Source organism: Manacus vitellinus, unplaced genomic scaffold (assembly GCF_001715985.3).
Source record: "Manacus vitellinus isolate BGI_N305 unplaced genomic scaffold, ASM171598v3 scaffold_11_pilon, whole genome shotgun sequence".
In the NCBI taxonomy this organism is placed as follows: Eukaryota; Metazoa; Chordata; class Aves; order Passeriformes; family Pipridae; genus Manacus; species Manacus vitellinus.
In genome coordinates, this window is record NW_021938895.1 from 3,623,588 (window position 1) to 3,639,176 (window position 15,589).

At 43.8% G+C, this 15,589-nt stretch overlaps 1 protein-coding gene across 1 annotated transcript in view; it reads right to left on the bottom strand.

Moving 5' to 3' along the window:
• Positions 1-2,035, bottom strand: part of EVA1A (eva-1 homolog A, regulator of programmed cell death) — a 212,569-nt gene extending 210,534 nt beyond the window's left edge. Inside the window, exon 1 of the mRNA XM_018088964.3 lies at positions 1,936-2,035. Coding sequence (XP_017944453.1) covers positions 1,936-2,035 — 100 coding nt within the window. The remainder of the gene's footprint in view (positions 1-1,935) is intronic.
• Between the last annotated feature and the right edge of the window lie 13,554 nt (positions 2,036-15,589).

Here is a 15,589-nt window from a genome sequence, read left to right on the forward strand (position 1 = left end):
GAGGGACATAAATGGAGTATTTGGAAAATGTATTAGGGAAGTATGAGGTGTGATTTGGGAAATGCTGTACCCCATTCATCTTGTGACTACCCAGCTCCTGAACTTACAAAACTAAATTGGAGCTGCTATACACCGGGCACAGCCCTTTCCTGCAGCAAGCCATGTTTCCTGTCCTGCAAGGTACACTCAGTCCAACAAGACTGGGAACATTTCCCAAGCCTTCTAATCAGCAAACATAGCTTGGACCCGGCAGAAGGTTTCAACAGTTGTAGAAACTCGTGGAGATTGTGCTGTTGGAATTACAGACCCTGCTTCAGAGTACAGCCTCACCACACACATACACAGGGATTTAAGCCACCCCTTTTCTCCCAAAGTGTGACAGTACAGTTGGATGTTGCAAAAAACATTATTTTGGTATCTGCAACCTTCTTATCCATTTTTTAAAAGGACAGCATCTTCTCTGGACAGCACCACCAAAGCTTATTGAATTTCCTTCCATTGCTCTGGCTATGTTGTACAAACAATGTGAAGTACCATTGCCCTCGGACATCTGTACATGTTTTAATGCTTACTAATTTGGCCTGACTGGGAAAACTTTATCTGTATTTCAGAAGGATGAGTCCTTTCCCCATTGCAGCTTTAGCTCCTGTCGTTCCCACTCCATGAACCCCTTCTCCATCAACTTGCTTGCAAGGAGGAGCATAGAGAAAGCCCAACACTGAGAAAAGGATAAAAACACATTAGAAACAGGGAAATGCCTCAGTCCTTTACATTCAGAGCCAGACCTGCCCTGAAGGGGAGCCCCCAGGACTGATCTGTCTCCAAAGGAGACTGAATCATGGGCAAGCCAGCCCCCTTCAATTCACATTAAGACTTCAAGCTACTGTACATATTCTCCCCCCACTCCAGCACAAGCTTCTTCTTTCTAACACAAATCTCTCACAGCACACAGACACGTGTGCTCCCAGGCAGTGAACAGCAGTGCTGTGATGTGTTGAAACGCAAGTCCAGTGAGATTCAGCCCTTGCAAATGACACTTTTTCATCAGCAAATTATAATTGGCAGCTCTTATCTGCTACAAGAGTTTTGCAACACACCCCTAAAGAATATGCCAGACTAGTTCTTCACACTAAGACCCAAAATTAGAACTAATATCCTAAAAGCAAAGTGACCCTCACCAGGAATTCCCAAGCAAACTAATCAACGCTGTAGTTTTAAAACGAGCTCTGTTATATTTTCTCGGATCTACGTGCACATCCAGAGAGAACAGAAGCAGAAATGTAATTTTAAAGTGACTGACGCAGCTGTAGAGTTATAAAAGTCATATAGGACTCCAGACTTTCTCCTGTGCACAAATCAAAATAAAATTGTAGACCCAGAAATTATTAACAAAGGAGACACTTTTTCTCCTGTCTTAAGAAAACAGCAACTGAGAACATAATTCATTCTGTGCATGTAACATCTCCTTTATCTCAGCTCGGGGGGCTTTTGCAGCCATCAGGAGCTGTATGTTAAGAGAAGGGAATCTGGCCCGTTACAAAATAATTGGGGCTTGCTGTATTAGTTTTAATTTATGTCCTAGACCTTCATAGTCTCCTAATCCAGCTCTTTTCACTCCACTGAGAAAAACAGCACAAAACCTGCCACAAACTTTCACAAGAGTATTCCTTTCCTTGTTCCCAAAGTTACTCAGACTAACTCTGCTGAAATAGTTTTGCCAATTATTGAGAAACACTTTTGAGAAACGCTTTTAAGAAACTCAAAATCCTCTTACAGAAGACACTTTTCATCCACTTATTTTTAGAAGATTAAAATTACTCCCCACATAATTACCCCAGATCTGCTCACACCCCCTTTCCTTGAGCTGCTCCTGAGCGCTGGAATAAGAGCTCCTATCCACGAGCAGCACATGAAAGGATCGGCGTTTCTCCCTACCTGAGAAGTCTGCAGAAGTCTTAGCAAAGTTGCTGAAAGCTGTCAAGCACATGAGTCCCAGGAGGAAGATGGAGGTGGGAGACACGTCTGGGCAGCACATCCTCAAGTGTCCTCACGGCTTGTCTTCTTCCAGAGAAAAGGAAAGCGTTTTCTGCCCCAAGCCGGCACTCCTCATTGCCCGGAGAACAGTGTTAGTCCCACTACTTGGAAGGCTCGCAGCCAGCGGCGGGGAAGAAAAAGCACTCGACACACACACACTCACACACACACATGGAGTGAATGAATCCCGGCTGACGAATGAGACAGACCTACCTGAGCCCTGGCGGAGTTCCCAGGGTCCTAAAAGCCACCTCTTCGCCCAAATTTGCTGCAGACTGTTCCTGTGCAGCAGTCCGGAGGAGCTGCTGGGGGGGCAGTCGGGGTGGGGGTTGCCCGGGGGGGCTGGTTTGGAGAAGCCCGGTTGTGTTATTAGATTAGTTATCCGGGGATCTTGTCTGTGTTGCTAATAGACAGAAAGATGGGCAGAGTTTTCAAAGGAGGGAGCCCAAAACAAAGCACCTGAATTCACATGGGTTTTTGGCATGATGGGTATTTGGACTGCTGCTGAAATCAGTGTGAGCAGTGGTGTCCTGCCAGACTGGGGACAGGACAATTGTTCTGTGTCCCCTGTTGAGAGTGATCCTACAATGGAAGAGACTTTGCATAGGCCCAGGGATCAAACCCTCCTGGATCTCATTGCAGGACTGGGACTGGTATCAGCCACGTATCCAAAAATCCTCCTTTCTTTTGACAGCAGACAGCCATGCCAGGTGCCCTTTATCCCACTGGACCCCTTTCCCCTCCATCAAAATCAACAGAGGGTTTTCACGCAGATCTAAAGCTGTGATTTTCCTAGAATCATGGAATGGTTTGGGTTGGAAGGGACCTTAAAGATCATCTTGTTCTAAGCCCCCTGCCATGGACAGGGACACTTCCCACTAGACCAGGTTGCTTCAAGCCCCATCCAGCCTGGTCTTAAGACTCAGAAGACTTGTCTCCTTCCATAGCAGCTACTTTACCTCCAACTAGCACAGCCTTAGATGCTCACTCAAGTACTTCTCACCCTGCAACGTTAAAAGAAGGCTCCAGCTCACCTGGAAGCACAACCAGCATTTGATCCTGCCTGATTTCCATCCATCTCTTGGCAGCATCAAGATGCTAATTTGTAAGAGCTGAGCTGAGCTCTGGGGACACTGTTTTCCGTGGGCACAGGAAGGAGGTCCTGGGCTTTGGTCGCCGGCATTAGCTGCAGCTCAGGCATAGGTTTGCATATAAACAGTGGGCATATCCAACACATCCAGGCTAGAGCAGAAGCTGAGCATCAGTGCAGAGAGGAAGGGGCAGTTTTCACAGGCAAAGCCAACACCAGACATTCAGCAGCCTGTGTATACATATATCCAGACCTACAGAGCAGCACTGTGTGGGGCTGCCAGGGAAGGGCAGATGAAGCCAGGCACACACACAGCTGCTGAACAAAGCTGCAGCTTCTATCCAGCAAAAATAACCTCAGTGGAAACATCTGAGGAAAACCACAACTGGTTTTTACTCCTCTGTCCCGTTCATCCACATGGAATTAAGTGAAACTTTCCAAAAACATTGACCCTAGAGCTGAAAACAAGTGTAAGAAACTTCAGCCTGAAGGGCTCTGTTCTTTTTTCAAAGCTAAGTGCACTTGTAAAGAGTTTCTTATGCTTAAGTTTCTAACAATGTTTCAGCTGTTCTCAGATGAAAATCAGAGTGGCTGCCTGATTATATGTGAAAGACATTTTCAAGAGTGCTGCCATGAATACCAGAGCAATTTTTTCCACCAGAAATCTGTCCTGGGACGGTCTGTGTGCTAGAAGCCAACTCCAAGGGGAGCTGTAAGTCCTGTGGCCCTATTTGCTTTCTACCCATACAGCCACTTGCTCGAGTTCCAATCAGCCACACTGAGGATGAGGAAGGATAGTGTGGTAAAGCTGGAGTTTGAGTTCAGATCCTGTCCCTGACCACAGGAACAGGAGGCAGGTCTGGCCTGAATTGCCCCTAAGCAACCCTTTTTCCATCAACAGCTATTCACACACTGAGGGTCTACAGTGAAGGTGCAGATGAGTCTCCCTGAGGACAGTGGTGGCTCTGGGCTGAGCTGACAGCACAGTCATACCAACCCAGCAGGCTGCATACAATCTAGCCCCAGTCCCTTCTCTCTGCAGACAGTTCTGCCACCTTGCCTTTTTGCAGAGGGCTGCTTAAGCAAGAGCAAAAACTAGAACTTCTACAGGCTACCTTACTCTTTGTTTCACCTGATACTTGAATCCCACATACTGGACCTCCCTGATCCATATTTATCCAGGGGTGACTTAAGTTTTAAAGAGAAAATACCAGGGTATTTGACTCTGAGCATCGATGTATAATTCTTGTCTCACCTACTTCTACTGTCCTTGCCCAGAGGAAGATTCACCACTGTTGCCTTATAAGCATGAGATAACCATACCCATTACCAGATTATCAGTCAAAGCTCCTTATCAGCAGGACAAAGAAACAATAGGACCCCTGGAAATTTATCAGCCTCTGGAAAAGAGAAGCACTATTTGCTGAAAAGAGCCCACCCTGTTAGCAGGTGTTGATTTTACTGATTAAAGGGTAATTAGGTTTGGCTGACTCAGTATATGGGGAGGAAAAAAAACTCTGGAGACAAAGGGTTTAAGGCTGAACATGGGCAGCTTGCTTGAGCAGCCCTTTAGGTTATTGCTAAAAGAGTCAAACCAGGGGGGAGAAAGTTTACATCAGTGTCCTATCCTGTGAGGGCTTTGTTTTTAAGCAAGTTTGTAAAGATGCCTTCTTCCAAAAGGAAAGAAGAAAGCAGCTCTTGCCAAAGAGAAAAAGAAAAAATAGATATACTGGCCTTTGAGAAACAGACAATTCAGTTAAAGCCCATCTCCATAATGCCCTTATTCCCTAGAGCATCTGGGAACATCAGCTGTGCGTTTCAAACGGAAAGAGGCCACCTGTCCCCACGGCAGCACAAACAAAAGATGGTCACTCTGTCATGGACAGTCTCATGGGGTAAACATGAATCAATGGGACACGAATATGGAACTTTATTTTTAGGAGTAACAGCCCTTGAAATCCACCCGTGCTTTCAAATATGTCTCTGGGGATAGGTAATAATGCATATAAAGGACCTTTTGGATCCCTTGTTCTTGAGGCCACCCAGAAGTGGGAATAGGCCAGTACTGATGCAGTTCAGCATTGCATCTTATCTTGGAGGAATGATTACTTAGTCCCTTTCCCTCCACAAACTGACTGTGGAGGAGTGTCTATAACTAAGTCTAGGATGCTTAACAACTGTACCTCAGTCCTCTTTTTGACTATGATACATAAGTGCATTTTTCTTTCTCCTCCCATAGTCCTCTCTTCTGGATCCTCTCCTTCTCCTGCTACAGATAAAACAGTAATATCTGAAACATGCAAGTAAATTCCCAAAGCACTTTAAAAGCAGTTAAGTTCAACTACAGCTGAGGAAACCAAGGCACTGAGAAGTGAATCAATTAGTCATTTAACTTTGTCACCCCAAACACACAGTTTATAAACGGCAATTGGTTTGGGTGATTCCCAGTTTAATCTCATATGTGCTGATCTCGTTTCCTTCTAGGGCTGATTTTTGGTAATGCTTTCCCATTTTTCACTGACCCTGCACCATTAACCTCTTTCTTGCAGACTAAACCATCAACAGCCTGAAGAAGGGCTGGTCAGTAGGAAAGCTGGACCAGGAATAGCTTTCAGCTAGAGAACCATATGTAGGATTGAAGCTCTCTTTCTTTACACAGCCACAAGCAGGTTTATTAGTACAAATTTGCTAGGACTAGTCTTGCTTTTGAACCCTAGTAACATTACTCACTTCTTACTGTGTTTTCCATAAGGTCTCAAAGCACTCTCGAAAAGACCACTGTTGCATTCTGCCATTTCACACATGGGCAAAGCACAGTCATGTTTGAGGTCACTACTTTTTCAGTGTCAGCCAGGGGAAACTGTCAGAGATAAGAAAATATTAAATACTTTTTATCTTAAAGTCCAGCTAGAGCTCTTTCCACTTGGCCACATTGCCTCCTGTAAAAGAATATAAATTAATAGCAAACTATATGTGCATTTATAGCTACAAAAATATATGTAAACTGGGTGGTCAGAGCTTCAATGTAAAACAGCAAAGCTTCCCTGCAGAGGACAGCTTTTTGTTCTTCTTTTTTTTAATCTTTCCCCTAAGAGTGTCTTATGGAAACAGATGGGGTTACTCATGGAAGTAAGAGTTGTTTGCTTTCAATTTGAAGGCAGAGGACTTCACATAATGCAGTTTTGCAATACAACACCAAGTACTCACAAGTAAAATCCTCCTCTCTCTCCATATTCAACGTTAAACAACAGCTGTGCAGAATATTCAAACTGAAAGGCCTTTGAAGTTTTCACATTTTGTGTCACTCAATCACTTCAGTTTGCAAAACGAATATAAAACCTGTGGGACTCTGCTCCATACTGGGACAGGTTTGGAGAGGGAGTGTTGCTTTAACAGAATTCCATGTAGAACAAAAGTCCCAAGTGATGCACTCATCTCACTAAAACATGGGGAAACATTGAACAGAGTGGTGCAAAACTTTCCAATGCATGGAAATGTCAAAAATAAAATATTTGGAGACTACAAAGTGGTCCACAACAAAGCCGAAAACTTTCTCCTCGTATCTGCACCAAAAATTGATGTTAAAATTTCTCTCAGCTGAAATTCTCTTTAGTATAATGGTTCCATGTTCTGTGTTAGAGGATACTGCACAGTCTGATGATTTATCTAATACCAGCATATCTGATTGGGTTTAGTTGGTGCCTTGTGCACAGGATGTTCTTGGGCTAATCACTGTACTAGAACTACAGGAATTTGGACTCATCTTCAATCTTCATCTTTGTACTACACTGCAAGTCACATAAGGATTTAGAGTCAGGGATTTCAAAGATCAGACTTCCTCAGATGTGAATTGGATCTCTCCTTTTCCCTGTGTTTCATTTGTTCTGCTTGCTTGGATGTTGTTCCCTGAGATTTTTTCTATGTGGACATGCAGCACCAGCTGAGACACTAAAGTTCATGGAGACCTTCAGGACTTGCACTGTCTTCTTATATCTGTAATGTGAAACTATTCTCCACTTGACCTGACTCACTAGTCCTTTCCTAACAGTTTTCCTGGGTAGAGTTCTACATTAATTGGATAGAAACTTGGAATCATCTCAACACTCACACTTAATATGATACCACAGGCACTTATTCCAAACCTCAGGGGAACTCTGGACTCCACCTTGAAGACATGCAAAGTGCAGTAGCACGAAGGACAACAAAAAAGCACTTAGCAGTCCCCCAGATCCTTCTGTACCTCATGGGCACACATCCTGCACCCAATCACAGCCCATCCTTACTGCAGCTATTGTTATAACTTGCACTAGAAAAGCCATTTTTGTTGCCAGAGACCTTTCCCACAAAACTGATTGTTTCCAAGCATTATCATGAAGCCTTTGCATAAAATCCACATCTACAGTAATAGGCTAAACCAAGCAAGGGTCTGGACACAGGCACTGCCACTCACTTGTTGGATTAGTCCTTGTTATACTTTCAACAAAGGCCACCTGGCATCCAGACAATTTCTGAGCATGGTTTGGGAGTTGGCAGGGACTTTGGCCATTCCCAACAGGCAGAAAGGAACCCAGCTTTGGAGTTTGATAGCATGAACACAACCAGATGATGGATTCTAAAAGAGCCACCAGTGTTTCAGAAGTTTTTAATAGCTTTGGTGAAAACACAGTGGCACAGGCTAAGAACTGAATAAATAACCCCAGACCCAGGACAGACTGTCTGCCAGTGCTACAGGCAAGCCTGATTAGACCTTCCCAGGAATGACAGTCCAGACTACAGCACAGCTACAGCCCAAGCTCGGACAGATCAGCTTTCACCTCAGGCTTATCATTGCCTGGGACACAGGGTATTTCCCTGACATTTGTACAGACAGCAAATTACACAAAAACCTCTGGCTCACAGATCACAAACTGGTAAAAAATCAAAGGCAACCAGAGGAAATACTTTTCTGATGAATGGATAAAATTAATCCCAAGTATAATTTCACTGGCATCAGTGCAAATTCAACAATGCACTGTCTGCCATTTGCAAGAACAGGTTTGTGTTCTCCTTTCACATGTGCTTAAACATACATTTTCCTTTTGCTTTCTAAGTATTTTCCATCTGAAAGGACTGTTTCAAGACTAACCATATGCTTTCACGTGCATTTGAGTACTCAGGACAACAATATCACCAGATTATTTTTTTTTACAATGGTCTCAAGAGACTATCCAGTGACAGAGTCCAGGTGTGCTGGGCATTGCACACGGTTCTGGAACTGTGTCATCTAAAACAGCCCAAGGAGCTTACAATGGCATTGAAGTTTAAGCCATCCAACCTTTGCACTCTGTAGCCACAACACTATCATTAGGGAACTCCAGTTAACTTGCTTCTAGGGCAAGAGATGCTTCTCTCTGCAGGAAGCTCATACTGGAATTACTGCATTCATTGTCTCTGGTTCACATATCACTGATACCTAATGTGGTAACGTTACCTACCAGACCAGCTACAAAGAATGCAGAGGAAGGAAGGAAGGAAACTATACAATGACCTACAAGAGATTTACAAATGTCAGAGTTCACCAGGCCAGACAGTGTCTGGACTGGCAACAGTGTTCTGTGCAGAGCTCTGCGTGTCATTAGCTTAGTGGTTGCATGCAACAGGGAACTACATAAGACTAGTATAAGAAGTGGCTTTTCTACACACAAGTAACTTGCCTCAGAAACAGCAAAAGTAAAAAGGGACTAGAGCCCACTTACATTCCAACACCTTTTCAATTTTTGCTGGACTACCCCTTTGTGAAGATTGACAAGCCAGTAACACCCTCCCAGCCTTTCCCTGCCCACCAGTCTGATGCCTGTGCTCTGCCCTTCCTGCAGTTGTCCCCTGGGTGCTGTTTCATGGACAGCCTTCCCCTGGTCATTCCCAACCTCAGATGTTGTTGCTCATGGACAATCTTTACTAGTTATTACTACCTGAGGATAATTTCTTGCTTCACTTGCCAACCCCATCGTGGACATACATAACTAGCCAAACCCCCTTCTCCTTTTCTGCAGTGGCAGGTAAAATAATTTATTTTCATTTCCCTCAATCTACCCTGACACAGCACACCAGCTCGCTTCCACATAACCTCCCTCTGCAAAAGGAACCTTCTGACATTAGAGAAAAAGCATCTTTGTTCATTAAAAGGAGTCTCAGTCCTAAGTGCTCGTTTGATGCAGTTTGGTCTCCACCAAAAGAAGACTACCACAAATGGTGCTGTGAACAACCAGGAGAGATGAGGGCTTCTTCAGCTGGTTTAGGAAGCCAGTGTCCAGAGCTGCTGCTGCTTCAAGGGAGGAAGAGGCAGAGACACGAAGTTGTAAAGCCCAGTTTTCAGGTAAAAGCCTTGCTGTGAGTCCAGGGGAAGCTGAGTGAGACATAAAACAAAGGACCAGTTTCTCTCTCCCACCTATCTTCACACAAGAATATTGCAAACAGCTGAACCAGTGCACTGGAAAATAATGTTATGATTTCTAAAGGGGTTTTGCAAAACAAAGGATATTGGATCACATTTTCTTTTCAGTTCAGTCACTATTCATACAGTAATGAAGAGCAGAAGTTGGTTTGCTTTGTTAAAAATAATGAGAAGCCATGACTTTAAACAATTTGATCATAAATTCTTATGTTGCTTTTCCTCCTGCACAAGGAGATTGAGATAGTAGGAATAATTTACTGTGACAAACCACTAGCATTAATGCATTAATCAAGAAAAACAAACGGTCCCCCTTTGAAATCTCCTGCCCACCTAGAGAGAGTAATGGAGTTATAAATGGTGAAAGAACAAATATTGACTCTATGAAAGGTAAAGGTACCTGGGAGTTCACCCATCAGTCTTTAGATTACATTTGCCTTTCAAGATGAATGGGATTTCTTTTATAATACATTTGGATCATTATTTTTTTTTACCATCTTGGGAAACACGATGGGGACATCAGTGATCTCTAGGTTTTCAAGATATTCCATACTATTTCCGAAGGACAGTACCTCCAATTTCTGAAATGACATAGATGCTCCCAACCCAAGAGATGTTTCTTAGTTTGAGATAAGTACTCAAGGAGCTGCCTGCACTAGTCAGTGAGTTATTTTTTTGATGGTGTTTCCAGTGGAGCTTTCTATAAGATGGCTCCAGAACTCACCCTCCATCACTCAGACTATAGAAACTCAGGGACAAAGACACCCCTTGGCATCTGGACCCATACAGGACTCAAGAGGACTCAAAAATTTACTGCCTAAGGGAAAGGCCTCTGGCACCATTTACTGAACTTAATCTTACTTTGTCACACACTCTTCATAACTTTTCAAAATCATAATGTCTGTCTCATTTAGCCTCCAAAGTCTTCCACACAGATTATTGGATTATTGGATTATTGGATTCATTTCGACTCCTCAATTCAACTTCTCTTAAAAATGTCGTATTAAATCAGAAAATTAGGAGAATTGAGGGTTTCATAATTGTTGAGATCAGCCAGTGTTGTTGTCCCTTCTGTAACCTGTAAGGGTGCCAGGTATCCCACAGGGAACTCAGTACTGAGCGGAGACATAATTAAGAGCAAAAATCCCAAGAAAAACAACAAAGCCAGTTACAACTTAAATTCTCAATGATCTGAAAACACCACAGATTCCAAGAGGAATTTAAAGACACTTCTGACTCTGGACACAGCACCAGTGTCTACCAAGGCACTGGCAAAGCTTCCAACAGACCATTTCACATTTCATATATCCCCTGCACCCTGATAGAAATCATTGGCACCTGTTGTTTTTCTTCTCCCATAAAGGTTATAAAATAACAATTTACCCTTCAGGGCTGGGACACAACAAAGGAAAAAGGAAATGGAAGAACATAGGTGTGCATGAACACAGTGGTGATGTACCATGGAAGCTGTGCCCATTGCCTGGAGCCCTCCAGGAGCTTCCGACTCAGGGGAGCAGATGTGACCACTTTTCCAGCAACTGCACGGGAAGCAGAGAACATGCAGTTGGCCTGGCAGGGTTAACTGTGCGTGGCTCCAACAGGATGTATGCTTGAAAACAACCGAGGCCTGGGGGTGTTTGGACGTAATGAGTGGAAGATTTTCCAGCTCATCGCTTTTCCAAGCTCAGTGCTGAGATGCTGTGTCTGAAGAACAGTTCTCTCTCTCCTCTTTGCTTGCTCTACAGTAAAGTAAAAAATGTAATTGTGGATGCTTGATGACCACCTTAATGAACAGCTGTTCTAGCCAGAAGGGTCTGGCACCTTACGTTATTTTAAGAAACCTTTTGGAATTTTTCTGATTATTTTCAGCAAGGTGAACTCACCTTCAGTTAACTAATGACTCATGTCTCATTAAAGGAAAGCTTCCAGAAAGACTAGAGCTGCCATCAGATTTTTTAAATGTTCTAATAATATACACTATACTCAAAACTTTCTGGAGTTGTTTATGGAGCTGCTTTGATATCTGGGATAAATAGGACACAGAGGAATCCAGGTATTGCCCAGTGTCCATGCTGACATGGTTTTGCAAGACAGCTTGAAGGATTCAGATACCCCCGGACAGTCTGAAAGGAGCTACATCTGCTCCACCAGCCACTGGTAAGGCTACAGAAACCACAAATGACTTAACAGTTGTTCAGCAAAGAGCACAGTTTAGGTAAGACAAGAGCATACTCTGGGCTGACGTCTCAAGAAGACATCACCATGCAAGCCATGGACCTACTCCATACCATGGAATCTGTTCTTGTCCTTCCAGCTGGGCCTCTTTTCCACCACTGGAAAAGCAACTCAGAAGTGTGGGATAACAGCCCAGTGTCTCCTAGTAGTAAGGGTCCACTGAATGTTGGAGGGGATTAACCTATACACATTTTGCTCCCACTCTGACATTTGGATGACACCTCTGTGAGCAGGGATGATTTCCGGGCCCCGTACCTGGTGTTACAACTGTACAAACCAATGAAACACAGATGAGAAAGCCAGAGATGCATTTGTGCCACACTGTTGCATAAATGTCAGGGGAAGCAGTTTCACTTCTGAGGTAACAATTGCCAAAGTAAATTCATTAAAAATTAATTACTGAAAGCAATGTTTCCACTTTCAAATCCAACCGAGACCAAACTGTGCCAAGCCTTGAGGTCTGTATTGAGCCAGTGCTCGTTCCCATTCATGAGATAGATGACCACAAGTTTTCTGCACGCACCACAGAACACGGGGTGGGGAGGCCCTCCATGAGCCAGTCCCATTTCTTTTGTAACCCAGGGACATCCAGCTGCTTCTTCTCAACCCTGAATGGACAACAAACCACATCTTCAGAGCAGCTCAGCCCCTTGTAGACATCTCTTTCTGTTTAGAGACACAATAACAATAACAGCGGGTGTTACCACCTTTTGCTGTGTTTCCCATAAAAAGACATCCAAGTTCCCTCAGGCAACATAAAAACTCGCTCCCTGCTTCACACCCCCTGATACACCACAAACAGATGTGTTGGGGTTGTTGTAATGTGGCCTCAGGTGTTTAGAAAAAGTCTCAGGGATTTTGGTCTGAAATGCAGACTTTTTCAGAAGGTAATCCTGACAACCCTGATTCTGGTGCTGCAGATACTGGTGCTAGGACTGAAGCATTGTATCCCTGGCCTCATGGGGACATAAGCAGCTTAAATCCAGACAGCATGCGCTAGATGCAGGTAGGTAGCTCATGTGAGGAAGCAGTCTGCCAGTGGTCACACAAACCAGAGTAAGAGCCCTGCCCCAATGCTGCTAACAAGTTTTGGAGTTTCTTGATTCACATTTGGTGTTATACAAACCCAGATGTGTCCTAAACATCAAGTAGCTGTCTCTAAACTCGTTCTGAGCTAGCACCAGTACAACCTGTTGGGCATCTCCACATCAGAAAGGTGTACCACTTCCCTATTTGGCCAAAAGGAGCGTACAGCCTGAGAAGGTCTATTCTTTGGACTTTGCTTACAACAAAGTGGAGTTAAAGCACAGAAAACAAGAAAATTAATGTCTCAGAGTCACAAAGAAAGGGTGGAGCAAAATGCAAGCTCTCCTTCATCCTTAAACATCGGCCTTTTTTCCTCTGCCGAGCGGGACCATCGTTCAATTAAATCTTTAGCAAGGAAGTGTGAAGAGGGATCAGTTATACTGCTGACTTGAGAGAGAATCTGTTGTCTTCATTGATACATTTGTAGGACAGAAACCTCAGAGGAGGGAGACAGGTCACTGATATGCTGATGCCAGAAGAGATTTGGTTTTGAAATATGCTGGAGGTGGGAGCATATCCAACTGCATAACTGAGTCAACTCAACCTCTCATTGCAATGTTGTGGCCAAAAGGCCTTACCTCAGCACCAGATAGAAACACAGCTGGAAACTGTGAGCTGTCATATCTCTGTGTTTGAGGTGACTGTGAGCTCTGCTGAACGACCATGTTCAGTCTTAAAACAAACAGCTCAAGGAAGATATTGAAATAATGGAAGAGACTTCAAAGACAGTAACATGAAGGACAACATTTAGATAAGATCTTGTCGCCATCCTACTTCCATAGATGAGAGATGATCAAACTAAGCACTATTTTCTACCTCTCTGGGTATTCTTCCCAAAGAAACTCAGATGCTCAGACTCAGGGAATTGCAGTGCATTTTGGGAGCAACAAAAAAGAGCTGCACAGCATCCCTACTTTGATGCATAGCTGCCTAGACACTGAAGAAACACAACTTTAGTGTTCTCCGTAGGATGTCCCAGAGTAGATTTGTCCAAAACTTCTTACCAAAAGAACTTAAAGAGTGACTTGAACTACACTACATCAGAAAAAGACACACATTTAATCATAGGAAGCTGCAATTCATGCTGGGCAAGCAAAGCCAAATAAATTTTGTATAGTAGTAGTAAGGAACCAGACATGAGCTTCCCCAGAATCTGACAGGGTGGACTAGAAATACGCTCAACTCAGCAAGAATTAGTTCAGAGAAGTCCCAAAGTCTGTTTAATCTTTGTTAGATCCCCTGAGAACAGCGATGCCTTTAATTTGTGAATCCCACCCTATTCCTAGAAGCATTTTATGGAAGTGATTAACTCATGTGATCATAAAGTGATCTCTATTTTCACAGATTTTGTTATATAAGTAATAGCCTATATAACCTGCACTTGTGCACCTTAAAAATGAAAAGCCAGGGTGTACCTGACTGGTTTGCCAAGCAAGTCGTCCGTGTCTTGGTACCAGGATACCTCAATAACCCACACAGGAATTAGGCACAGGGTGCAGGGGCAAGGTTCTGGGCCCTATGAGGCACCTCAAAAGTACTAAGGTTCACTTGGGAAGTGAGGGACAGAACTTAAAAAAAAAAATAAATCTTGAAAAGGAATCTTTGCTCCAAGTGATGTGCTCAGTGTTGGTGGAGATTTTTGTATTTTAAAGGTCAGAGTGCCCTCTTCTGTCCCATCCATGTCCTGATTATTAACTCCTGTGTTAAATCAGATTATAGAGAAAAACTGTGACTTCTTTTCTGAACACTTTATCATCTTCTCTAGCACAGCTGAGAAACCAAACAGCCGATCACAAACTGAGAAATAACTCCTGTTCATTTGAGGGCTCAGCAATCAGCTCCTACCAATAAAAGGGACTAGGGGAACATCACAGGCAACATGATTGATCTAATTAGTTTATGAGTTCAGGCATATTTTGAAGTGAATCTCTGCAAAGTTTAAACAGTGGCCCACACTCTACATATAAGCTTCACCTTTCTCTGCCTGTCTAGCTGCTAATTGAATCCAAACTGATGACTGAGGAAATCTGACTGACACAAACATGTTAAAAGTAGCTCAACAGTGCCCATGCATATAATAATTTCTAAAATAATCTCGGTGAAAGCACTGGGACTGCAGTTTATCTGAATTACAGATGGAGCTAACAATGGCCTGGAAAAAAGTTTTTAGCTCAGCGTTTCTGTCATGAAAGTGTGTTTCTGGAAAATACATCACCACTTTCATGCGGCAAAGCCAGAATTAATGAATTATGTGGTGGATCCCTGTGATGCCTGTGGTGTCCAAGGAGTCACTGCAAGTGTGGCTGGGCTGTGTTCCCACACTCACTGATGAGCTCCAGATCTGCATCCCAGTGACACAGCACCTCCATGGGGGATGGAGGTGAAAGGACCCGCTTTGTTTCGTTTCATTTTTGAATAACAGAGTGTTTTGAGTTGGAATGGACCTTAAAGATTACCAAATTGTAATTCCCCTGCCATGGGCAGAGACACCTTCCACTTGACCAGGTTGCTGAGAGCCCCATCTAGCCTGGCCTTGAACACTTCCAGGGATGGGGCAGCCACAGCTTCTCTGGGCAACCTGCACCAGGGCCTCACCGCCCTCACAAGGAGGAATTTCACCCCATCATCCAACCTAATGTAATCTTCAATTTGGCACCGCCCCGTGAGGGGGTGTTTTGTCCCTCCGCGCTCGCCGTAGCGGACGCGCCGCAGCC